General features: G+C 34.8%; 1 protein-coding gene across 4 annotated transcripts in view; it reads left to right on the top strand.

Moving 5' to 3' along the window:
- ERBB4 (erb-b2 receptor tyrosine kinase 4) overlaps positions 1 to 19,986 on the top strand; it is a 1,115,448-nt gene that overhangs the window by 1,075,883 nt on the left and 19,579 nt on the right. For all 4 annotated transcript variants that reach the window (XM_079925304.1, XM_079925305.1, XM_079925303.1 and 1 more), the window contains 2 exons: positions 71 to 168; positions 1,529 to 1,699. In XM_079925304.1, coding sequence (XP_079781430.1) covers positions 71 to 168; positions 1,529 to 1,699 — 269 coding nt within the window. The remainder of the gene's footprint in view (positions 1 to 70; positions 169 to 1,528; positions 1,700 to 19,986) is intronic.

Here is a 19,986-nt window from a genome sequence, read left to right as displayed (position 1 = left end):
TTTCAAACTTAGTCTTTATTTTCATAAAATTATGGATATAGTGACTCTTTTATTGCATGTGAATTTCTAGGTTGGATGATTGATGCTGACAGTAGACCTAAATTTAAGGAACTGGCTGCTGAATTTTCGAGGATGGCTCGAGACCCTCAAAGATACCTAGTTATTCAGGTTTGTACATTTGACTTAGATTTTTGAGAATATCCCAATGACAAACCCACTACAAAACAGTAGTAATATCTGGACTTTGGAACTATGGATGTCATCATTCACAAATTAATTAATTAGCTAAGCAAAATACCGTGTGAAATGACTTTTACTTGATGTCAGAACCACTTCTAAGCATCTTCCCTTAGTACTCAAGTGCCTCTACTGTTGAACTGCCAGATAATTAAGATTATTCATGTACATAAAAAGGCCTTTATCCTCAGACAAGCCTTGTAGTACTCTGCTAGTCATGTTCATTGTTATAATCATCTCTTCTTGGAATAAAAGGAAGATGGATTTTTGTTTTAATCGTGTCCATGTTTGAAGGCAGTGAACTAAAAGTTTCAATAAATTGACATTTAATTTCCTAGAAAAATATTTTAAAATGTTTTTTTTTTCTTTTGGGAGGTATGCAATATTCAAGTAATAACTCAGATTCAGATGAATTAATGTACAAAAATAAAATAATAGACCAAAAGAACATTTTATATGTAACACTAGAAAAAATGGATTTAATAATTTAAAAGTTGTAATATATTTCTTTATGATTATTCTACCTAAACCATAAACAAGTGGACCTTGGATAACACTGAGTTAAGATTCCTCAATAAAACAAGGTAGTGTTTATCTTCATATCAATAGTCTGACATGAAGATAAAAGTCAGATTTTAGCAAATAATGATTTCTAGCTAACTTTTTCCCTAATTAATTTTAAAAAGTTTACAAAAATATCACAAAACAAATTTTAAAATTCTACTTAAGAAATAGATGAGGTAGGAGTGTAACTATTGTTTTGGTGTTTCTCCCACCCCCTTTATGTTATTTGCCACCAGTGCTGTGATTTTGAATGTTATCACTTTAACAATATTATGCTATAGAGCAAACCATGGATTCAATGTATCATGATAGCTCTACACTATCAAACCAACCAAGTATAATAAAGATTGATAAGTCAATTGCTCTTTCTTTATTATATACTCTTAAAGTCACAGCTCAAACGCCATCTTGACAATGAAACCCACCATTATTCTCAGATCTGAAATGGTTTATGCCTCTCTCAAAATAGCCATAGCATTCTGCTTTATTTATCTCTAATGGCATTTATCACATTCTTCTTGTATTAAATGTTTTTATCTTACCGTGTCATATCTAAGTATGTTATAGGCTTCTATTTGGCTGGTATTTGTGCTAAATAATTATTTTGTTTAATGAGTGCATGAATTTGCAACCATTTTGATATTACATAAATTTGCTACAAAGTTCACATATTTAAAATGAAGGAAAGAATCATTTCTGTGTGTATATCTGATGGAAAATTTTTTAGGGTGATGATCGTATGAAGCTTCCCAGTCCAAACGACAGCAAGTTCTTTCAGAATCTCTTGGATGAAGAGGATTTAGAAGATATGATGGATGCTGAGGAATATCTGGTCCCTCAGGCTTTCAACATCCCACCTCCCATCTATACTTCCAGAGCAAGAATCGACTCAAATAGGGTAAGAAGTAATTATATACTACCTCTCATATTATTTCTGAGAAACAAATTCCTGGAAATACATTGTAAGTACTAAAATTACCAAATAAATTATGTAGCTCAAATAAGTGTGATTCCTAAATTAAAAAGCAAGTTATACCAACAAAAGATATGCCAAGCTTGCCATATATAGTTAATTTTGGAAGGTAAGCATGCGCAATACAACATGCACTCTGAAATATCTTCAAGATTTCAAAAGGAGAAACTTTTCTTCATCTTAAGTCAGTTAAAAAAAAAAACCTTAATTTTTGAAAATCTACAACCAATTCAAACTAATAAATCTGTATGTGTTTGTATATAAATGAAAATTCTTCCCAAGATAGGCTCTCTACGTTTTTCTCAATAAAATGATATGACTTATTAGTCAAGAGACAATACAAGTACAACTCTTTATTACTCATTTAGGAGACATTAAAAATCTTCTGTCAAGTTGAAGTAGTAACAGAACAGTGTGCAATCCTTTGGACTAAATCAATCATATTGGGAGGGCTTCTGAATCATTTCTAAGATGCAGATTTAACTTTTGAAAGAAGCTTCTGAAAGGAGTTTCCATTTCATTTTAAATATTAAGCCCACTCTATATGAATACCATTCTTTCTCTGAAAACTGTCAATCCATGTATTCATTCACGTGTTTATTTTTGAAAATTCATTCATCATTCATTCAACATTTATTTATTTATTTATTTACTTTTTGATAGAGTCAGCATTTATTAAGTGCCTAACATATTCCAGACCTTTCCTTTTTTTTTTAAATAGATCCTTATTGGAATATAATTGCTTCACAATACCGTGTTAGTATCTGTTGTACAGCAAAGTGAATCAGCCATATGCATACATATATCCACATATCCCCTCCCTCTTGAGCCTCCCTCCCACCCTCCCTATCAAACCTCTCTAGGTCATCGCAAAGCACCAAGCTGATCTCCCTGTGCTATGGGGCTGCTTCCCACTAGGTAACTATTTTATATTTGGTAGTGTATATGTGTTGATACTACTCTCACTTTGCCCTAGCTTTGCCCTCCCCTACCACGTCCTCAAGTCCACACTCTATGTCTATGTCTTTATTCCTGCCCTGCAACTAGGTTCATCAGTACCACTTTTTTTTTTTTTTTAGATTTTTTAGATTTTTTTAGATTTTTAGATTTTTTAGATTTTAGATTTAGATTTTTTTAGATTTTTTAGATTTTATATATGTGTTAGCATATGGTATTTGTTTTTCTCTTTCTGACTTACTTCACTCTGTATGACAGACTCTAGGTCCATCCATCTCACTACAAATAACTCAATTTCGTTTCTTTTAATGGCTGAGTAATATTCCATTGTATATATGTGCCACATCTTCTTTATCCATTCATCATCTGTCGATGGACATTTAGGTTGGTTCCATGTCCTGGCTAATGTAAATAGTGCTTCAGTGAACATTGGGGTGCATGTCTCTTTTTGAATTATGGTTTTCTCAGGCTATATGCCCAGTAGTGGGATTGCTGGGTCATATGGTAGTTCTATTTTTAGTTTTTTAAGGAACCTCCATACTGTTCTCCATAGTGGTTGTATCAATTTACATTCCCACCAACAGTGCAGGAGGGTTCCTTTTTCACCACACCTTTTCCAGCATTTATTGTTTCTAGAATTTTTGGTAATGGCCATTCTGACCAGTGTGAGGTGATACCTCATTGTAGTTTTGATTTGCATTTCTCTAATGACTAGTGATGTTGAGCATCTTTTCATGTGCCTCTTGGCCATGTATATGTCTTCTTTGGTGAAATGTCTATTTAGGTCTTCTGACCATTTTTTAATTGAATTGTTTGTTTTTTTAATATTGAGCTTCATGAGCTGTTTGTATATTTTGGAGATTAATCCTTTGTCCATTGTTTCATTTGTAACAATAAGTTGTTTCACTTATTCCCAGCCTCTTCAATAAGTGGTGCTGGGAAAACTGGACAGGTACATGTAAAAGAATGAAATTAGAGCACTACCTAACACCATACACAAAAATAACCTCCAAATGGATTAAAGACCTAAATGTAAGACCAGACACTATAAAACTCTTAGAGGAAAACATAGGAAAAACACTCTTTGACATAAACCCCAGCAAGATCTTTTTTGACCCACCTCCTAGAATAATGAAAATAAAAGTAAACAAATGAGACCTAATTAAACTTAAAACCTTTTGCACAGCAAAGGAAACCATAAACATTCAACATGTATTGAGTACCTCTGCATGTAAGCCATTATTAGACATGAGATTCAAATATTTTGACATAACTACTACTTTCAAGACGTACCAAGTTTAACAAAAGACTCACACGCAGATACAAAGACAGAGTGTAGCATGATAGTGTTATAATCAAGTATTCATTAGCCATTATGGAGCATAGAGAAGCCTGTAATCAATTTCTTCAATTGAAAAGACATAAACGTGATGCTTAATTTTTTCTAGAAAGCAATTCTTTTCTCTTGGTCTCTTCCTCCCTCTAAGAACATTGTCGTAGCTCATGGAACAAACAGCATCCTCTTTGTCTTGACCATCGGCATAAGAAAACTTTCAATTTGCTGCTCATTCTCTAAAACAAAGTAATTTGCTTTGTTTCAAACTAACAGCAATGATAAACCTAGTGTTTACTATGTGTCAACACATATATATTGTCTCTTAATACTTACAGCAATCCCATGAGGTTCTATTATCATTATTTCCATTTTACAAATGAAGAAACTTTTCACAAAGTTAAGTGACTTGAATGGCCAAAGGTGACTCACACGGCCAATGGAAGAGCCGGATCAGTCTGCCTGTACTACACATACTATTGCTTCACAGTGATTAGAACGTGTTATTTTCAATATGGTTGTTTTTCTTGGCATCAACCTCAACCTCTGAGATACATGATGTTTGGGAAACTCCCTAGGTTTTTTCTTGTAAAATGCATCTCCCAACCTGCCCTATACTTCTTGCCCACCTTCCCCCATTTAGAAAGTCTGGTATAGAAAGAGGCAAAGATAGAGACCTCAAGTAATTTCTCATTCATATGAAAAATTTGTCTTGTAGCTCAGTGGAGAGGAGATAGGGAGATAGAACTAAAAATTTAAAAAATTATATCAACTGATATTGAACATCAATGTTTTTTTTCTTTTTTTTTTTTTTTTTGTGGTACGCGGGCCTCTCACTGTTGTGGCCTCTCCCGTTGCGGAGCACAGGCTCCGGACACGCAGGCTCAGCGGCCATGGCTCACGGGCCCAGCCGCTCCGCAACATGTGGGATCTTCCTGGACCGGGGCACAAACCCATGTCCCCTGCATCAGCAGGCGGACTCTCAACCACTGCGCCACCAGGGAAGCCCCAGTGTTTTGTTTATGGCAAGGCAAAACACCTTTAAGGTGTGTAAAAGAGGCACCGTTTTCTTCTCTGTACACTTAGGAAAATGGTCAAATCATGACTTTGATATTTATAATTTTATGTGACAAATTCATTACCTTTATTAAAACAGGGAAATTTCAAGAAAATAGTTTCCTTCCTTAACATGAAATGTTATAAAGGCCAAGGGCTTGAATCTTTTCCTTTTCATAAGGATTCTCAAATGCTAACTTTTCTGTTCATCTTAATTTATGCTCAGTGCAAGGAATTCATAGTGAAAGTTTGAGTTAACTGAAGGGAATTAGTAAGAAAGTAGAAACCGCATGAGGAATTATTTGGCCTTTAGTCATGATTTCTTATTCCAGTTATTATTTAAACAATGTTATCTGTATATTTCCTTTTACTTTTTCAGGTCTTTGTTAAAGGAATTTTTCTTAAATATCATTTTATTTTCAGGCATTAAAAAGCCTTATTATTCATCTATATTTTTCTATTTTTTCTGTCTGGCTTTATGTAACTTGTATGGTAATTTCTAATATGTGCAAATGCTGTTTTCCCCCCTTCTTTCCTATAAAGCTAATTTGTATTATTTTATAGTTAGAAAATGTTACTTCAATTTTAGGTTCTGTGACCAACTTATGTGGTAAGGGAACATTTTAAAGTGAATTTTAATCAAAGGAGTTTTGAGCATGTTTGTTGGACTTTGAAACCAAAAAGTAATTCAGTTTTTATATATAGACTCCCCTGCTCACTAGCTGAAAGTCTTAAAGTTCTGAATATCTTTACAACTTTGCTTCTTCATTTGTAAAATAAACACAATAGTACATATATGATTGTTAGGCAATTAACTTAAAAAATTGCAGAGTATCTGAAATGCTAGGCAAATCAATACTTATTCCCTTCTTTTAGAATCACCCTTAAAGTGATTCTAAATAACCTTAAAGCAGTGAGTCAACTAAAAATACAATGTGGACTTTTATCCAGCAAGTTGCCAGATACAAAAGCAAGTAATGCTAGAAAACATTCATCTAATTTATATCTATTGTTGTTATTATTGTTAGATATCCTTTTAATATTATCTCAAAAACTTTACCAAAATAATATACCAAAAGCACTTACTGTAACATGATGTAGAATAGGAAAATGTGAGAAGCTATCTAAACTTCTGCAAACTTCAGTTCTCTGTATCTGTAAAATGGGGACGAAAAAATTCCTCACAGAATATTGTGATGGTTGACTTTCTAATATATCCAAGCATGTTGTCCATTGATGGATGTACAGTGGGTGTTTGATCGTGTTGAAATAAATAGACCATCTATTTATTCAGAGCTATTTATTCAGGGCTATTTATTCAGAGCTTACTATAACAAGGGAGTCAACCACTGTCACTTGTGTTTTGGGAGAGACTCAAGGGCAGATGGAGGAATGGGAAACATTTACAGTGGAGAAAAAGGAAGGCTTCAGGAATGGCCTGATTGGAGGCTATTGGCATAGGGAATCTAAAAGAGGGCTAACTAGAAGCAGAGCATCCTATGGGTTAGGTGTACATATTTGGCTTTCTCTGGTTGGCTCTAAGTTGAAAGTAGTGACAAAAATTAGGGAAGCTGCTAGTTATTAATCAAATCCTGGTCATTTAGGGCCAATTGTTAACAGAAGTTATTGTTTAGCTTCCTGAATTGCTACTAAAGGTAACAATCAGGCTTCCTGCAAGTCCGATTTATAAGTCAACTGCATTCCTGGGCTGTTTATTTTGGCTATGGTTTTCTGGGCAGGTTGCTGTTAAGTGTGAATTAGGCTACTGATTTCATATATGATCCAGCCATTGTCTGTTTGTATATTCAGTCTATCAAGAGGTTTTAGGTTCCTTGCTGCCTTTCTTTTCTCTTGACATATTTATTTAAATGCATACTGCCTTACATTTTCAACTAAGTGTTCAGTTGGAATTTTGGAATTTCTGCACGGATTATTTTTCTGTTAATATGGATACGTTTTGTCTCTTTCTTTTGAGTTACCCAGATTTATGTTTGTTTAGTATAATGAGCTGTATATTGAACGCAACAGCAATGAATAAGAATGGCTAATACATTGATGCAGCTAAAGATATTTTAGCTTTAATGATATTAGAAAGTTGAATTTAATGTAAAAGCTTCAGTGCATTTTTATAGAGGAGGACATGATTCAATTGTTGCAGGATCATTCAGTCATTTGTGGTGAGTAGTTTTAAAGATTAAGTGTCCTACCTCTTTCAGAAAACATCAACAAACACATGAAGTAGCCAGGCCAGGGGAAGACAGAGGAACTGTCTTCCTCTGTAGCTGCTCCACATTGGTAGAGCGGGTGATCCACAATGGATCCACAAAGTTTAAATGTAAATTTAAACTTTACAATTTAAAGTTTTCTCCACTTCTTTCCAATCTGCTAAGAAATAACTCTATTTACAGATTTGCATTTTTCCTCCTCTTTGTCCTTTCTCTTCTAGGATGGGTATATAAATGAACTGAAAAACTGGACAAAGTATAGGCAGGAAAAGTGAAGGGTGAAGAAAGAAAAAGGGGTTTGGTATTTCACAAATTTGGTCAGCTTCTAAATAATTGAATATAAGCTGAATATTTGACTGCTCAGAAAATATAATTCTATATACTTTATTTTATACCTCTATTACTTTGCCATCAGTTAAGAATTTCATAACTTTGATGAAGATATTTTAGCAAGGGTTTTAACATATATTGTAATGATCTTTGAGATTTTTACTAATCTATAGGAAAAAGAGAAAGGGAGAAAGAAAGAAAAGAAAGAAAGAAAGAAAGAAAGAAAGAAAGAAAGAAAGAAAGAAAGAAAGAAAGAAAGGAAGGAAGGAAGGAAGGAAGGAAGGAAGGAAGGAAGGAAGGAAGGAATGAAGGAAGAGAGGGAGGGAGGGAGGGAGGGAGGGAGGAAGGAAGGAAATAAGGAAGGAAGGAAGGAAGGAAGGAAGATGGAAAGAGAAATATAAGACACTTGGCCTCCCCTGTAGGATTTATGATCTTGTGCTATGTATGCTTCCTAATGATGCCTAAACTAGTAGAAATTCAAGCAAAATGAGAATGCAGAAACAATGATGTCACTCTCAATAATGACATTTGAAGCTATGAAAGTTTCAATTGGGTTTGTCTTTACAATTTAGTAAATCAAAACCTTGACTTATTTTATGAAATTTAAAAAAATAGTAATAGTAATATCAGCTGAAACTTGAGTTCTTGCTATAACCTAAGTACTATACTAAGTGTTTTAAATTAACTATTTCACTTTAATTTCACAAAGCTCTATGAGGTAGGTAATAATATATGTCCCATTTTAAGAGTTAAGGAAATTAATATATGGAGAGGTTAGATAATTTACAAATGATAAGAGGCAGAGCTATTAATTAATAAAGTCTAGCTTTCAGTAGTCCCACATGGGAGCCATATTCCTAAAATAACAGAGAGGCTGCGGGAAGGAAGTTCCTTATTTCAAGTTGCTATTAAACTTCTTACAACTTATGGAACTAACACTTTTCATTTCCTTAATGATAATTGGATAAAAGAAACTAAGTTGGATGTCAGGAATCTCACGTTTTAGAACTAACTCTTTGACACTTCAGCCTTGGTCATATTACTTAATCAGATTCAGTTTCTTTACTTCAATGTTGAGAAGATTGAACTAGATCACTTAAGAGCTCCTTGTAATTTTAACTATCTTTTCATAGGATGACTTTTCAAAATAATCATTTATTTTATGCATTCATATTAGATTTTCTTCTAGAAAATATTTAATTGAAAAATGCCCCAAAACATTTTGGGTTACCTCTATACACAACTTTTTTTTCCTTTTGTGATTGATTATAGAAGAGAAAAACCTAAGGACACATGTTAAGGAAGCATCTCATAGCTAAATGATGTAGTGGGAAGATTTTGTGATGATATAACAAGGTTACTCTGGTTGCAATTTACCAAGGATCAATATCAATTCTAACAACAGCTGCTACTTGATGATAAATGATTGTAGTCTCAGGTTATTGGTTTTACATTTCTTCCAAAATATGTCAAGGATTCCTGAATAGTATCCTTGATATGATACTTGGGTATTGTTTTTTTAAATTTTATCGATCAAGACAGGAGAAGGAGCTCTTCTTACTAAGACACTCCATATCACTAGGTAGGTTTTGCCCCAAAGTGTTACCTATCTAAGTAGTAATCTTTTAACTTGTTAGTTTACTATGGTGAAAGAGTAAATGAATTAATACATTGAATGTTTATCTTTGGCCAGGCACTGTGTTGGGCAATGAGGGTACAGAGCTGAAAGACAAATCTTCTTCCCTCAAAGACTTCACATTCCGTTTGAGGAGATAATATTCTGAGAGCAATATGCCAGGTATTGTAGGAAAAAGACCAAATCAGTTAAAGAGGCTATAGAGTGTCATTTGTAACTCTATCATTATTGGATTTAGCTTGGAATAGAAGTAGAATTTTGGTAGAGTGAGACTGAAATGAATCAAAAGGAAAGCAAAAATCAAAACCAAACAAAAACCCCAGCATGAACAAAGACAAGGAGATGTGTTTTTAACTATACTTTTAAAAAATCCTTGTTTTTATAATATTTCTATACTACACATGTTTGAGAACTCTTTTATGTTATGAAGAGATATGATGGATCCTCTCCCAATTTTCCTATTTTTTGTCAGTGTTATGAAGGCTTGAAATGTGGTTTTAAAATCTTTTGCTTTTCATTAAAATCATCCAATTAAAAGCAAAATTCTTTTTGGTCTTCCTATGAAACAGCTCTCAAATTCCTGTCTTCTGTTTCTCCTGCCATGACTCTAATTCAGGGCCTCATCACTTCACAGGAATTACTACAAAATCATTCTAACTGACGGCTACATTTTTTAAAATTTCTTCAGACAGGCTCAATTTCTACATATAAGGTTTACCAAATAAAAGACAATACTGTGAATATTTCAAGCACCTGATCACTTATTAGCACTAACTCCTTTATTTTGTCCTCATCTATTGAGAGTACTCCTTTCATTTTCATCAATGGGATAAACTTGAATGATATATATTATATTAGATTTTGCTTTATGTGATATATAGTCTTATTGTCACTAACAGTTGAAGGGATTTTGAACATTTATCCTAGGAAATGCCTTGGCCATTCCAGTTGACCAGTCACTGCAATTTATTTTCCACTGCTGTCAACTCACACACATAAAATTGCCTAGAGCTGCAAGCTTTATCCCTACTTTGATCTCTTTCAAAATACAGATCATGTTGGTGCTTTCTGTTTTAGTTTGGAGGCATGGGTGGGTAGTTTATATATTTTAACAAAGAACTATTGCTCCTTATGCATGGTAGATTTGTTTATTTTCTTTTTTCCCCTAAATAAGAACATAACATCAGATTGCATTTGTTTAGTCTCCCAAGTTCTTGGACATTATTGGGATATCAAAAATAACTCTGATCTCTCTGATTTGCCACTAATTTGGGGGTAGCCCTCATTCTCTCAAATGATTAATTTATCAGCAAAATGTCTATGCCTTTTTGTGCAGTGTCTTCTCCACCAGTGACTTTCTTAAAGTCTGGTTATATTGTTTTAGTTATACTACTCTTTGTAAGCTTTACTTTTCTTTAACAAAGTACTTTTTTCCATTGTTATTATTCTTTTATTTCTCCCTGACTCCTCAGGGATTTAGATAGAGTTCAGGACATGACATCATGTTAGACGTAATGATAAATCTTTTATAGTAACCCTATGTTTAGGAATTACACACAAAATTAAATTATTTTTCAATTGCTTAAGAAAGATATCATTTTTGGACTTCTTTCTCAAATTGTATCTCCAGGTTTCATAGAAATCACTTCTAGCAGATTTGGACTTGGGGTAGCACCTCCTTGCTATAGTACATTGTGATTTCCTCTACAGTTGTTTATTCTTTAGAAAATCTGTTCTTTCTGTTGGAAAATGAAAGATTAAAACTAAATACCAATGCCTATAAATGCATGCTTGCAGATACAATAGAGGTGGTATGTTTCCTAGAGCATGGCGAATCAGAGTGATCCGCTGACCCTGGCTGAAGTGGCGACAAGATATTTACAACTTCCCATCTTCAAAGCTAAGGAAGGAGAGGAGGTTGGCAGTAAATACAAAATAATAATAATATGTTATTTCCTGTACATAAAATTCCATGCTTCCATTTACACACAGACACCTGACTCTTCTTACCATACCAACAACATAATCTTCTTCCCTCTTATTTTCCATTTTCTTTTCCTTCCTTTCCCTTGGTATTTGTGTCCTTCTCTAGTCACTCATTTCAACTAGATTTTCCCCAAATACAAATATAACCAGTGTGGTTTGCCCTTGATCCAAGTATATAGATCAACTCTTAGTAATTTGCACCACCGAGCCGCCCCATTGTAGTATGAGGTGACATGTAAGTAGTTATATATTCATAGAGTGCCAGAGCTGGGGTCTTAAAGACCTTCTAGTACAAACACTCTCATCTTACAGTTTGTAAACTGATACTAGGAAAGGTAAAAGCCAGAGCTCCGTGTCCTTTACTTTGAAGGGAGAGGTGGGAAGCCATGCTCTGATCTCTCACATCTAACATTTAACCCTCTATTGGTTCTATCTGCTTTTTTACTGGTCCAAATGCTGGACGTCTTGATTTTTGACTTCAAGTCTAAAGAGATTTAGCATCAATTGGTTTAAAAGTCTCCTGCTGGGAGTGCGATGAGAGGCCTGCTGCTGTTTTGCCTCCTCTGTTTATTCTCCTGTGAGACTCCCTGTAATCAAGAGTTAATGGTTTAGGAGGATCAAATGGAACTGATAGAGCCAAAATCGAAACGAAAAACAGGGAGAACAACGTCCGTGTTGGGACTCAGTAATTACATGCTTGAAGATAAAAGGATCCTTACAAGTTTTACAAATGTTTCAAAGTTTTCAAACACAAACTTAAATATAATTACCACTTATTGATCACATATTTGTGTGTTGGGTTCTGCTCTGAGCTCTTGCATTTATTACCCTTAATCTTCACAACAAGGGTAAGCTGAATTTACTGTTTACATTTTACAGAGACAGAAACAAACATAGAGAGGCAAAGCCTTTTTGCTGAGACTTCCAGCTTGTATGGTAAAAAGGGAGATTTGAACACAGACCTGTCTCGTCTACAGTCTAAACTTTTAACACCCACCCTTCATTTGGTAAAAGAACATGGAAAATCAATATATCATCTCTGAAAAATAATAAACAACATATAAATAAAAGCCTATAAAGCCATTAAGAACAATGCTATTGAAGTTATTTATTGACACGGAAAGATGTCAATAATATACAGTTTTAATGAAAATGCTTCAAGGTAGTATATACAATATGATCTAACATCAAATATTATGCATCTAAATACTAACAGTGATTATTTATGACTGCATGGCTTTTATTTCCTACTTTCTGTTAATATGTATTCTATGATTTTTCTAAAATATGAATGTAGTACTTGTAAAAAATAAATTGTTAAAAGAAACAATTAAATTTTGTAAATTGACCATTCCAAAAAAAAGCCTAATAATTACTCAAACTATTAAAACACAGTTAGTACAGATTTCTTATTTCTTTAATTTTTAAAAAAAATATTTGGGACAATACTTATGAAACCTTTTTTTACTTTAGCCTACTATTTTGAAAAGTACCCTCACCCCTTCTCACCCTCTGAGGATTCAAAGTCCACTACAAGGAATACATTATAAAAACAGAGTCACTTTCATTCCTGGAATATTCACAAAAATAAGAGGGAGCAGAATAATGCTTTAAAGTTTACAAAGAACTTTGACATAGGAGGCATTTTATTTTCACAGCAGAATCCCGAGGACACAGTAATTGAAATCCCTGACTTGGTAACTTGGTTGAGAACTTGGTAACTCAAGAACCAAACCAGTATCAGGCCCTCTGACTCCAAAATGAGTGACTCATCTATTAAATAATGATTCATCTGAAAGAGCTTGTTGACATCATTGTTTGCTGCTTCTTCATGGGTACTAGAATTGGACGCTGCCAAACAGGCCGTGCAACACAGAGACAACAGGGACCACAGAAATATGGCTTGTTTAAGGAGAGTCTAGTGTTAAAGAACATTTCAGTGATCTTTATGAAGTTATTTTACACTTGAGCAATTGTCAGCTAGCTTAAGAAGCCTTTTTAAACAATCAAAAGAGGCTTCTTCCCTTCTTTGTTCAAAAGTGCTAAAGAAGAAAATCAGAGCCAGGGAAGGAAACAAAGAGGAGGGAGGGGCCACTTAGAGACTTAGATCTGGAATGTTAATGAATGTTTTATCTAAATCATTTAGATGGTTATTTTTTAGTATTATTGCCACAAGATTCCCAGCTCTGCTGTACATTATGGGAAACATCTCATCAAGAAGCCTATTCTTTACTGTATTAGACCTGGAGAGCACAACTGTGAGCTTCTTTACCCTTTACACAATAGAATTGGGAGATTATCATCAACTTTCTATTCATATTTTGTGAAGGTTATTTAACTTATGTATGTCTGTATTTATTTATTTATTTTGACATATCCATCTTTGTCTGCCACAGCTCCCTGTTCAGGCCAGCTTGCTCTGATGATTACTCCTGCAAAGGCTTAAGAGAGAGATGTTCTATTTCCTTCTCAATAAGGATTGATGGCATTTGGGGAGGTTCAGAATACCCTTTGATTGCTCCGTGAAACGGATTGGAGAAGATGGTCGTGGGTAGCGGGGAGTGGGCTCGCTCATCAGCTTTCCTTTGTGCACTTTCTGCCATTGACACACCCTCATCACAAGCATCTTGTGTTTCGGTCCCTTTTGCCATTCACCTGCCCAGATGATAAGTTCCATTTTTCCCTTTGGAATTCTGACACATCGGAGTGTTCTCAAGAGAGGGTAATGTGTGCTCTGTAGTTTTCACTCAGACACTGTAAATGAATGACTATGGACCAGCCTCTCATTACACTTGAGCAAAGGCTGAATTGAGAGAGGAGTAGACCACTGTGGAAAAAATTGCAAATACTGTGACGGTATCTCTTGCTGTAAAATATTTTCTGTGTTGTGATGAAAGAAGTACTGTAAATCAGAGAGGGGAAGAAATTAGAAGTTTAATTCATAAGCAATTTCATTTGCTTTGTCCAACGAGAATTATAGACATAGTTTAGTAACATCCATACTTTTGTTGTTGTTGTATCAATACTTCATTTTTTTTAACATCTTTATTGGGGTACAATTGTTTTACAATGGTGTGTTAATTTCTGCTGTATAACAAAGTGAATCAGCTATACATATACATATATCCCCATATCTTCTCCCTCTTGGGTCTCCCTCCCTCCCACCCTCCCTATCCCACCCCTCTAGGTGGTCACAGAGCACGGAGCTGATCTCCCTGTGCTATGTGGCTGCTTCCCACTAGCTATCTATGTTACATTCGGTAGTGTATATATGTCCATGCCACTCTCTCACTTTGTCCCAGCTTACCCTTCCCCCTCCCTGTGTCCTCAAGTCCCTTCTCTACGTCTCCATCTTTATTCCTGTCCTGCCCCTACGTTCTTCAGAACCTTTTTTTTTTTTTAGATTCCACATATATGTGCTAGCATATGGTATTTGTTTTTCTCTTTCTGACTTACTTCACTCTGTATGACAGACTCTAGGTCCATCCAACTCACTACAAATAACTCAATTTCATTTCTTTTTATGGCTGAATAATATTCCATTGTATATATGTGCCACATCTTCTTTACCCATTCATCTGTCGATGGACACTTAGATTGTTTCCATGCCCTGGCTATTGTAAATAGAGCTGCAATGAACATTGTGGTACGTGACTCTTTTTGAATTATGATTTTGTCAGGGTATATGCCCAGTAGTGGGATTCCTGGGTTGTAGTAACATCCATACTTAATTGTTTTCCCTCTCTGGAAGAGAATAATGTTTAAAATTCTTTGCACATTGGAGACATTGAAATGTACATTATTCAGATTCATTTGGAGTTTGGTATAATTTCTTCTTATTTAGAGCCAGGTACTGTACTTCTGTGTTACAGAGACCAAGCTATTGGTTACTCCTGAGTTTAAATGACTAAACTCATTCTTTTACTCCTAATGATCACATATATTTTTAAGAATATGAGATGACTCACAGAATACATAATAATAAGTGACAACTATTATCACTTATTATGTGCCAGGTAACATATAAACTGTATAATATTTATTAGTTTATTTAATCTCATGAAAACCCTATGAGATATTTACTATTATTATCACATTTTGTACATGGTGAAATTGAGCCATGGATATTAAATGACAGAACAGGTAACCTGGCTCTGTATTCCTAGAGGCCGTACTCTTCACCACAATGATGCATTGCTTCTCATTCTGCTGCTGACCACTTTTTTTGGTTTGTTTTGCTGTTTTATCATTGCCATAAGTTCAGTACTCAGTTCTTTAAAAATGAGATGAATAGGGCTTCCCTGGTGGTGCAGTGGTTGAGAGTCCGCCTGCCGATGCAGGGGACACAGGTTCGTGCCCCGGTACGGGAAGATCCCACATGCTGCGGAGCGGCTGGGCCCATGAGCCATGGCCGCTGAGCCTGCGCGTCCGGAGCCTGTGCTCTGCAATGGGAGAGGCCACAACAGTGAGAGGCCCAAGAGATGAATACAATAGTAAATAATTTTAACTTTTTAATTTATCATTAAATTCCTCATAACTGTTAATTTCAATCTTTAAGGAACTATCTGAATAGTCTTACTAGTAGCTGCTTATTCACTAATTCAGACTCAAAAATTTTCACTTACCTCACTCAAATAGCTGATTATTTCAGGCACATATCGAAGAGCATCTATTTATTCAATCATTTATTCATTGATCAAACACTTATTAAGGTGTCTACTATGTATGTAATCCCATGGTTGCCCATTAGAGGCACATCCAGTCCTGCCCTCAAGAAATTTGCAGATAAGTAGGTAGGCAATAAAATGCAATGAGAAAAGTGTTACAATAGGGGCAAACAGAATGCATCTGGGGTCATCTGAACAGGTTGGTTTTTTTAAGAGGGAAGTAACAAGGCCAGCTTTGCTTCTAGTGAGAAAATTATGACTGCTTTTTAAAATCTGAACTAAAACAAAGACTGATTCTCTCCTGAGTCAAAGGAGACTGCCTGAGAAGTTTGACGTAAGTGATGGTTCAAACATGTCTTACATTACTATGTGCTTCTCTTAATGTGCCAGCTTTCCCTGAAAACATCGGCAATAGTAAAGTAGTGTTTGAACTCTCCTACCCTGTTTGGTGGAGAAAGAATTCCTATGTCTGTGTTCCTAGTTCCAAATAGCACTTTAGTGAAAACTTCCTTTGGGGCTTCTGGTATTTAGAAACTCAAGTTGGATGGGGTGGACCCCGGAAATTTAATATAATAACAAACAACCCTTTATTTATTGTGCTTCCTTCCTCCCTTCTGGAGGCGGGTGATGTAGCATTTTTAAAAATTTTATTTGTGGGCTGCTAAATATTTTATGAATGTTCACCTGACCATATGCTTAGGATGAGCTTGCTACTTGTTTTTGCTCTTCTCTTGACCAGAATTTCCAAGCAGGAAAATATGAAGGCATTTCAAAACAAATAATTCACAACCTGGGGTTACATCAAGCTCTCTTGGAAATATCTTCTCCTCCTGCATAATTGACATTCAGTATGCTTCTGTATGGCAACAGACTGGATTAAAATCCTAAAAGTGCTGTCAGTGTGCTGATTTTATTCCTAATTGCTCTCACCTGAGCTTTTGGTTACCTATCTTTCAATAAGAATTTAAGAGATCAGTCATAAGAATGATCCAAACATCCTCTTCTCATGCATTGTTTTTGGCAAAATCTGAGCTACTAGGTATATTTTTAATATTTAGATAAGTAAATTTGGGAGAAAGAAGAGAGATACTAATACAACTAGTTGGTTATGTATTTAAGGAGCTTGCATCCTAAAGGATAACACATATGAAATAGATACAGTTTGTAAAACTCTTGGATATATACTTACAAATAAAAAGAGTAAAGGTTCCTATGAGAGCCTGGGATGTTTAAGACTTATGGCATGAAAGACAACCAACCACAGTCTCCTTTTTGATTATGTTCATAAGATCAAGTGTTAATATTTTATTTTGTCAGAACATAGCTGCACCTTGGCTTAATATCTTCTTTAGAAATGATAAATAATAATTGTGCTAGTACATAATAAAGGACAAAGTGGCCTGGGAAATAAACTAGGGGCTTTTCTTGTCTGTCTAGTACTTTTTTTGTTGTTTGTTTGGTAGACCTTGGGGAAAAGCCTGGAGTATACAATATGTGGAAAAATCTAATCTATTTTATTTTTCCCAACTCCAAGTCATTTATCAAATTATTTCAGATTGCAAAGCTAAGCACTTTTCTGTAACTTAGCTACTTTCTTTCCAAGACATGTCTTTCTTAAGAGTGTTTAGCATACATTTAACATCTATAAAATGCTTCAAATCTTAACTTATTAAAGAGGTAACACATAGGAATTCTCTCTCCACCAAACAGGGTAGGAGAGTTCAAACATTTCTTATATTACTATGTGCTTCTCTTAATGTGCCAGCTTTCCCTGAAAACATCAGTGATAGCAGGGAAGGAAAAATTTAATCTAAGTGCACATTCCGGACTGAGGACTTCTTGGCCTGTTGACAATGCCTCAGGATGAATTCCGAGACATTTATTATGAGGAGTCTGTCTGGATGTGTAGAAATGGTTCAAGAAAATCAAGGCCAACCCATGTTCTCTAGAGATGGGAATTTCTAATGTTTGACTTCCCTTGACTCTAGCACCCTCATCATCTAAAGAAAACAAAAGTAATGCAGATTTTATTTCAATTCATCATAATCTCTACTGTTAGGTCATTCAGTGAATTCATTTTAGCAGCTTAAGGAATTTATTATTGAACATTTAATATGCACCTTTCTGTGTCTAAGTGCTGAAAGATCTCTGAAGGGTCTTGCTTTGATTTACTGCTGTACTAAGAAAAGCATATCATTATTTTTTATTTTCAAAGAAATGTTCTACGATTACTTTAAATGATGTACTAATCTCTCTCTCTCTCTCTCTCTCTCTCTCTCTATATATATATATATATATATTCAACTGAAACTTGTAAATTATTTTTTATTTGTATCAGTAACACCAATTCCTTTTGACAGTTGTTTCAAATGACATGTGATACTAAATTTGCGAAATGAACTCTATCATCACACAGATAAAAAATAGGTAGCTGTTTGCATACTTTTATTCTAGTATACAAGAAACATATGCTTGCTTGGTTTGCAGCGTTTAGTATGGTGTTGTATGAGTGTTACTTGGACAAGTCAGCATTCAGCTGTATTTTCTTTTTGATTACTAGAAAAAAATATCATGTTGCACTTTATATAACACATTTTTTTCAAAGATATTTACCGTGAACATGAACTTATAAAACTCATAAAGCGGGCAGACAGACATTATTATTTCCATTTTACAAATGTGGACACTAATCTTTGAGGAAAATTTATCTACAGCGGCAGAGCTGTTGGGTGGCAGTTCTCTTCCCTAATCAAGTGCTCTTCTCATGTAGCTTCTTCCTTTCCTAGACATTTAGAATTTAATCTGTTTATAACTTTGATCTTCTATACTATTTAGCCATCATTATTCTAAAAAGCCTTTTTGAAACATTTAAAATGACTCTTCCCTATAGGTGTCTGTGATATGCACAGAAATATAGGTGGGTGGTATGTACCACTTAAAATGGATACTTGTAGTGATTTGTGTTTGATCTTATGGGTCAAAACTACATTCTCCATCCGCCTACAGGCAATTTATCCTCAGGGTTTGTCTTTCCTGTTGTTCTTACTTAACAATTTATATTCTTCAGGATAAAGCAGAAGGCTGAGCTTCCTAGACCTAAAAAGCATTAGGAAATACATAGATGTCTCAACATAGATGTCTCAAGTGAGTGTTGTCATACTAGTGATAGAATGCTGAAGCTTTATAACTAGATGTGAAATATCCATTTCATCTGTAACCATTCATTATTTGTAAAAATACCTTTTTTTTGTCATTAGAATTAAGATTTTGAACAATGCCTCCAGAAATAGTACCTAATTGACAGGAAGAATGAGTGTACTAGATAAGATATAATATTCAGATAATTGTATTGGGATTCAATTTCAATTTAGGACTCACCCTGAGTATCTGCAGAATAAGAGGTGTGTAATATATAATTTAAGGAATGCTAAAATCCTTTATTCTGTAAAAGATATCCCACTTCCTGGCTGAAGGCCCTGAGATTCTCATTAATAAAGCCAAACTTTGGGTTTAAATATCTTTTCCATCTAACCATCCTTTGATTCAGTATACTTTTACTAAACATTCACCATGTCCATGTCCCTGGCTGTGCTAGGTATCAAGGATATAATGGTAAATTTAAGTAAGTCGTCTTCTGAATAGGCTCACAGTCTAAGAAAGAAGACATACCAATGAAGTAAATAAACAATTATAATACGGTTGCTAACTTATTCATATGGGGCACAGAATAGGTTCTGGATGATATTTTTGAATCAAAAACTAAATGTAATCAGGGCAATGATAACATTCCATGGAATTAATATGTAATCAAGGCAAAAAAGCTAGAAAGAGCATTGAGGAAACAGCTGGAGCCTGGGCAGAGACTGGAGGTGACAAAGGTAATGGACCATGGGAGGAACTGCCAGCACTTTGTTTGACTGGAGGCATAGGAGGAGAGAGCAGAGAGGTGAAGCTGGAGAAATTGGCAGGAACCATAGCTACCAAAAGCTTTCAGTGCCACAAGAAATTGAGACTTGTTTTAA

The sequence above is a fragment of the Stenella coeruleoalba genome, assembly GCF_951394435.1.
Source record: "Stenella coeruleoalba genome assembly, chromosome: 6".
Classification (NCBI taxonomy): Eukaryota; Metazoa; Chordata; class Mammalia; order Artiodactyla; family Delphinidae; genus Stenella; species Stenella coeruleoalba.
The sequence above is the reverse complement of the archived record's forward strand: the minus strand, read 5'-3'. Positions and strand labels throughout refer to the sequence as shown.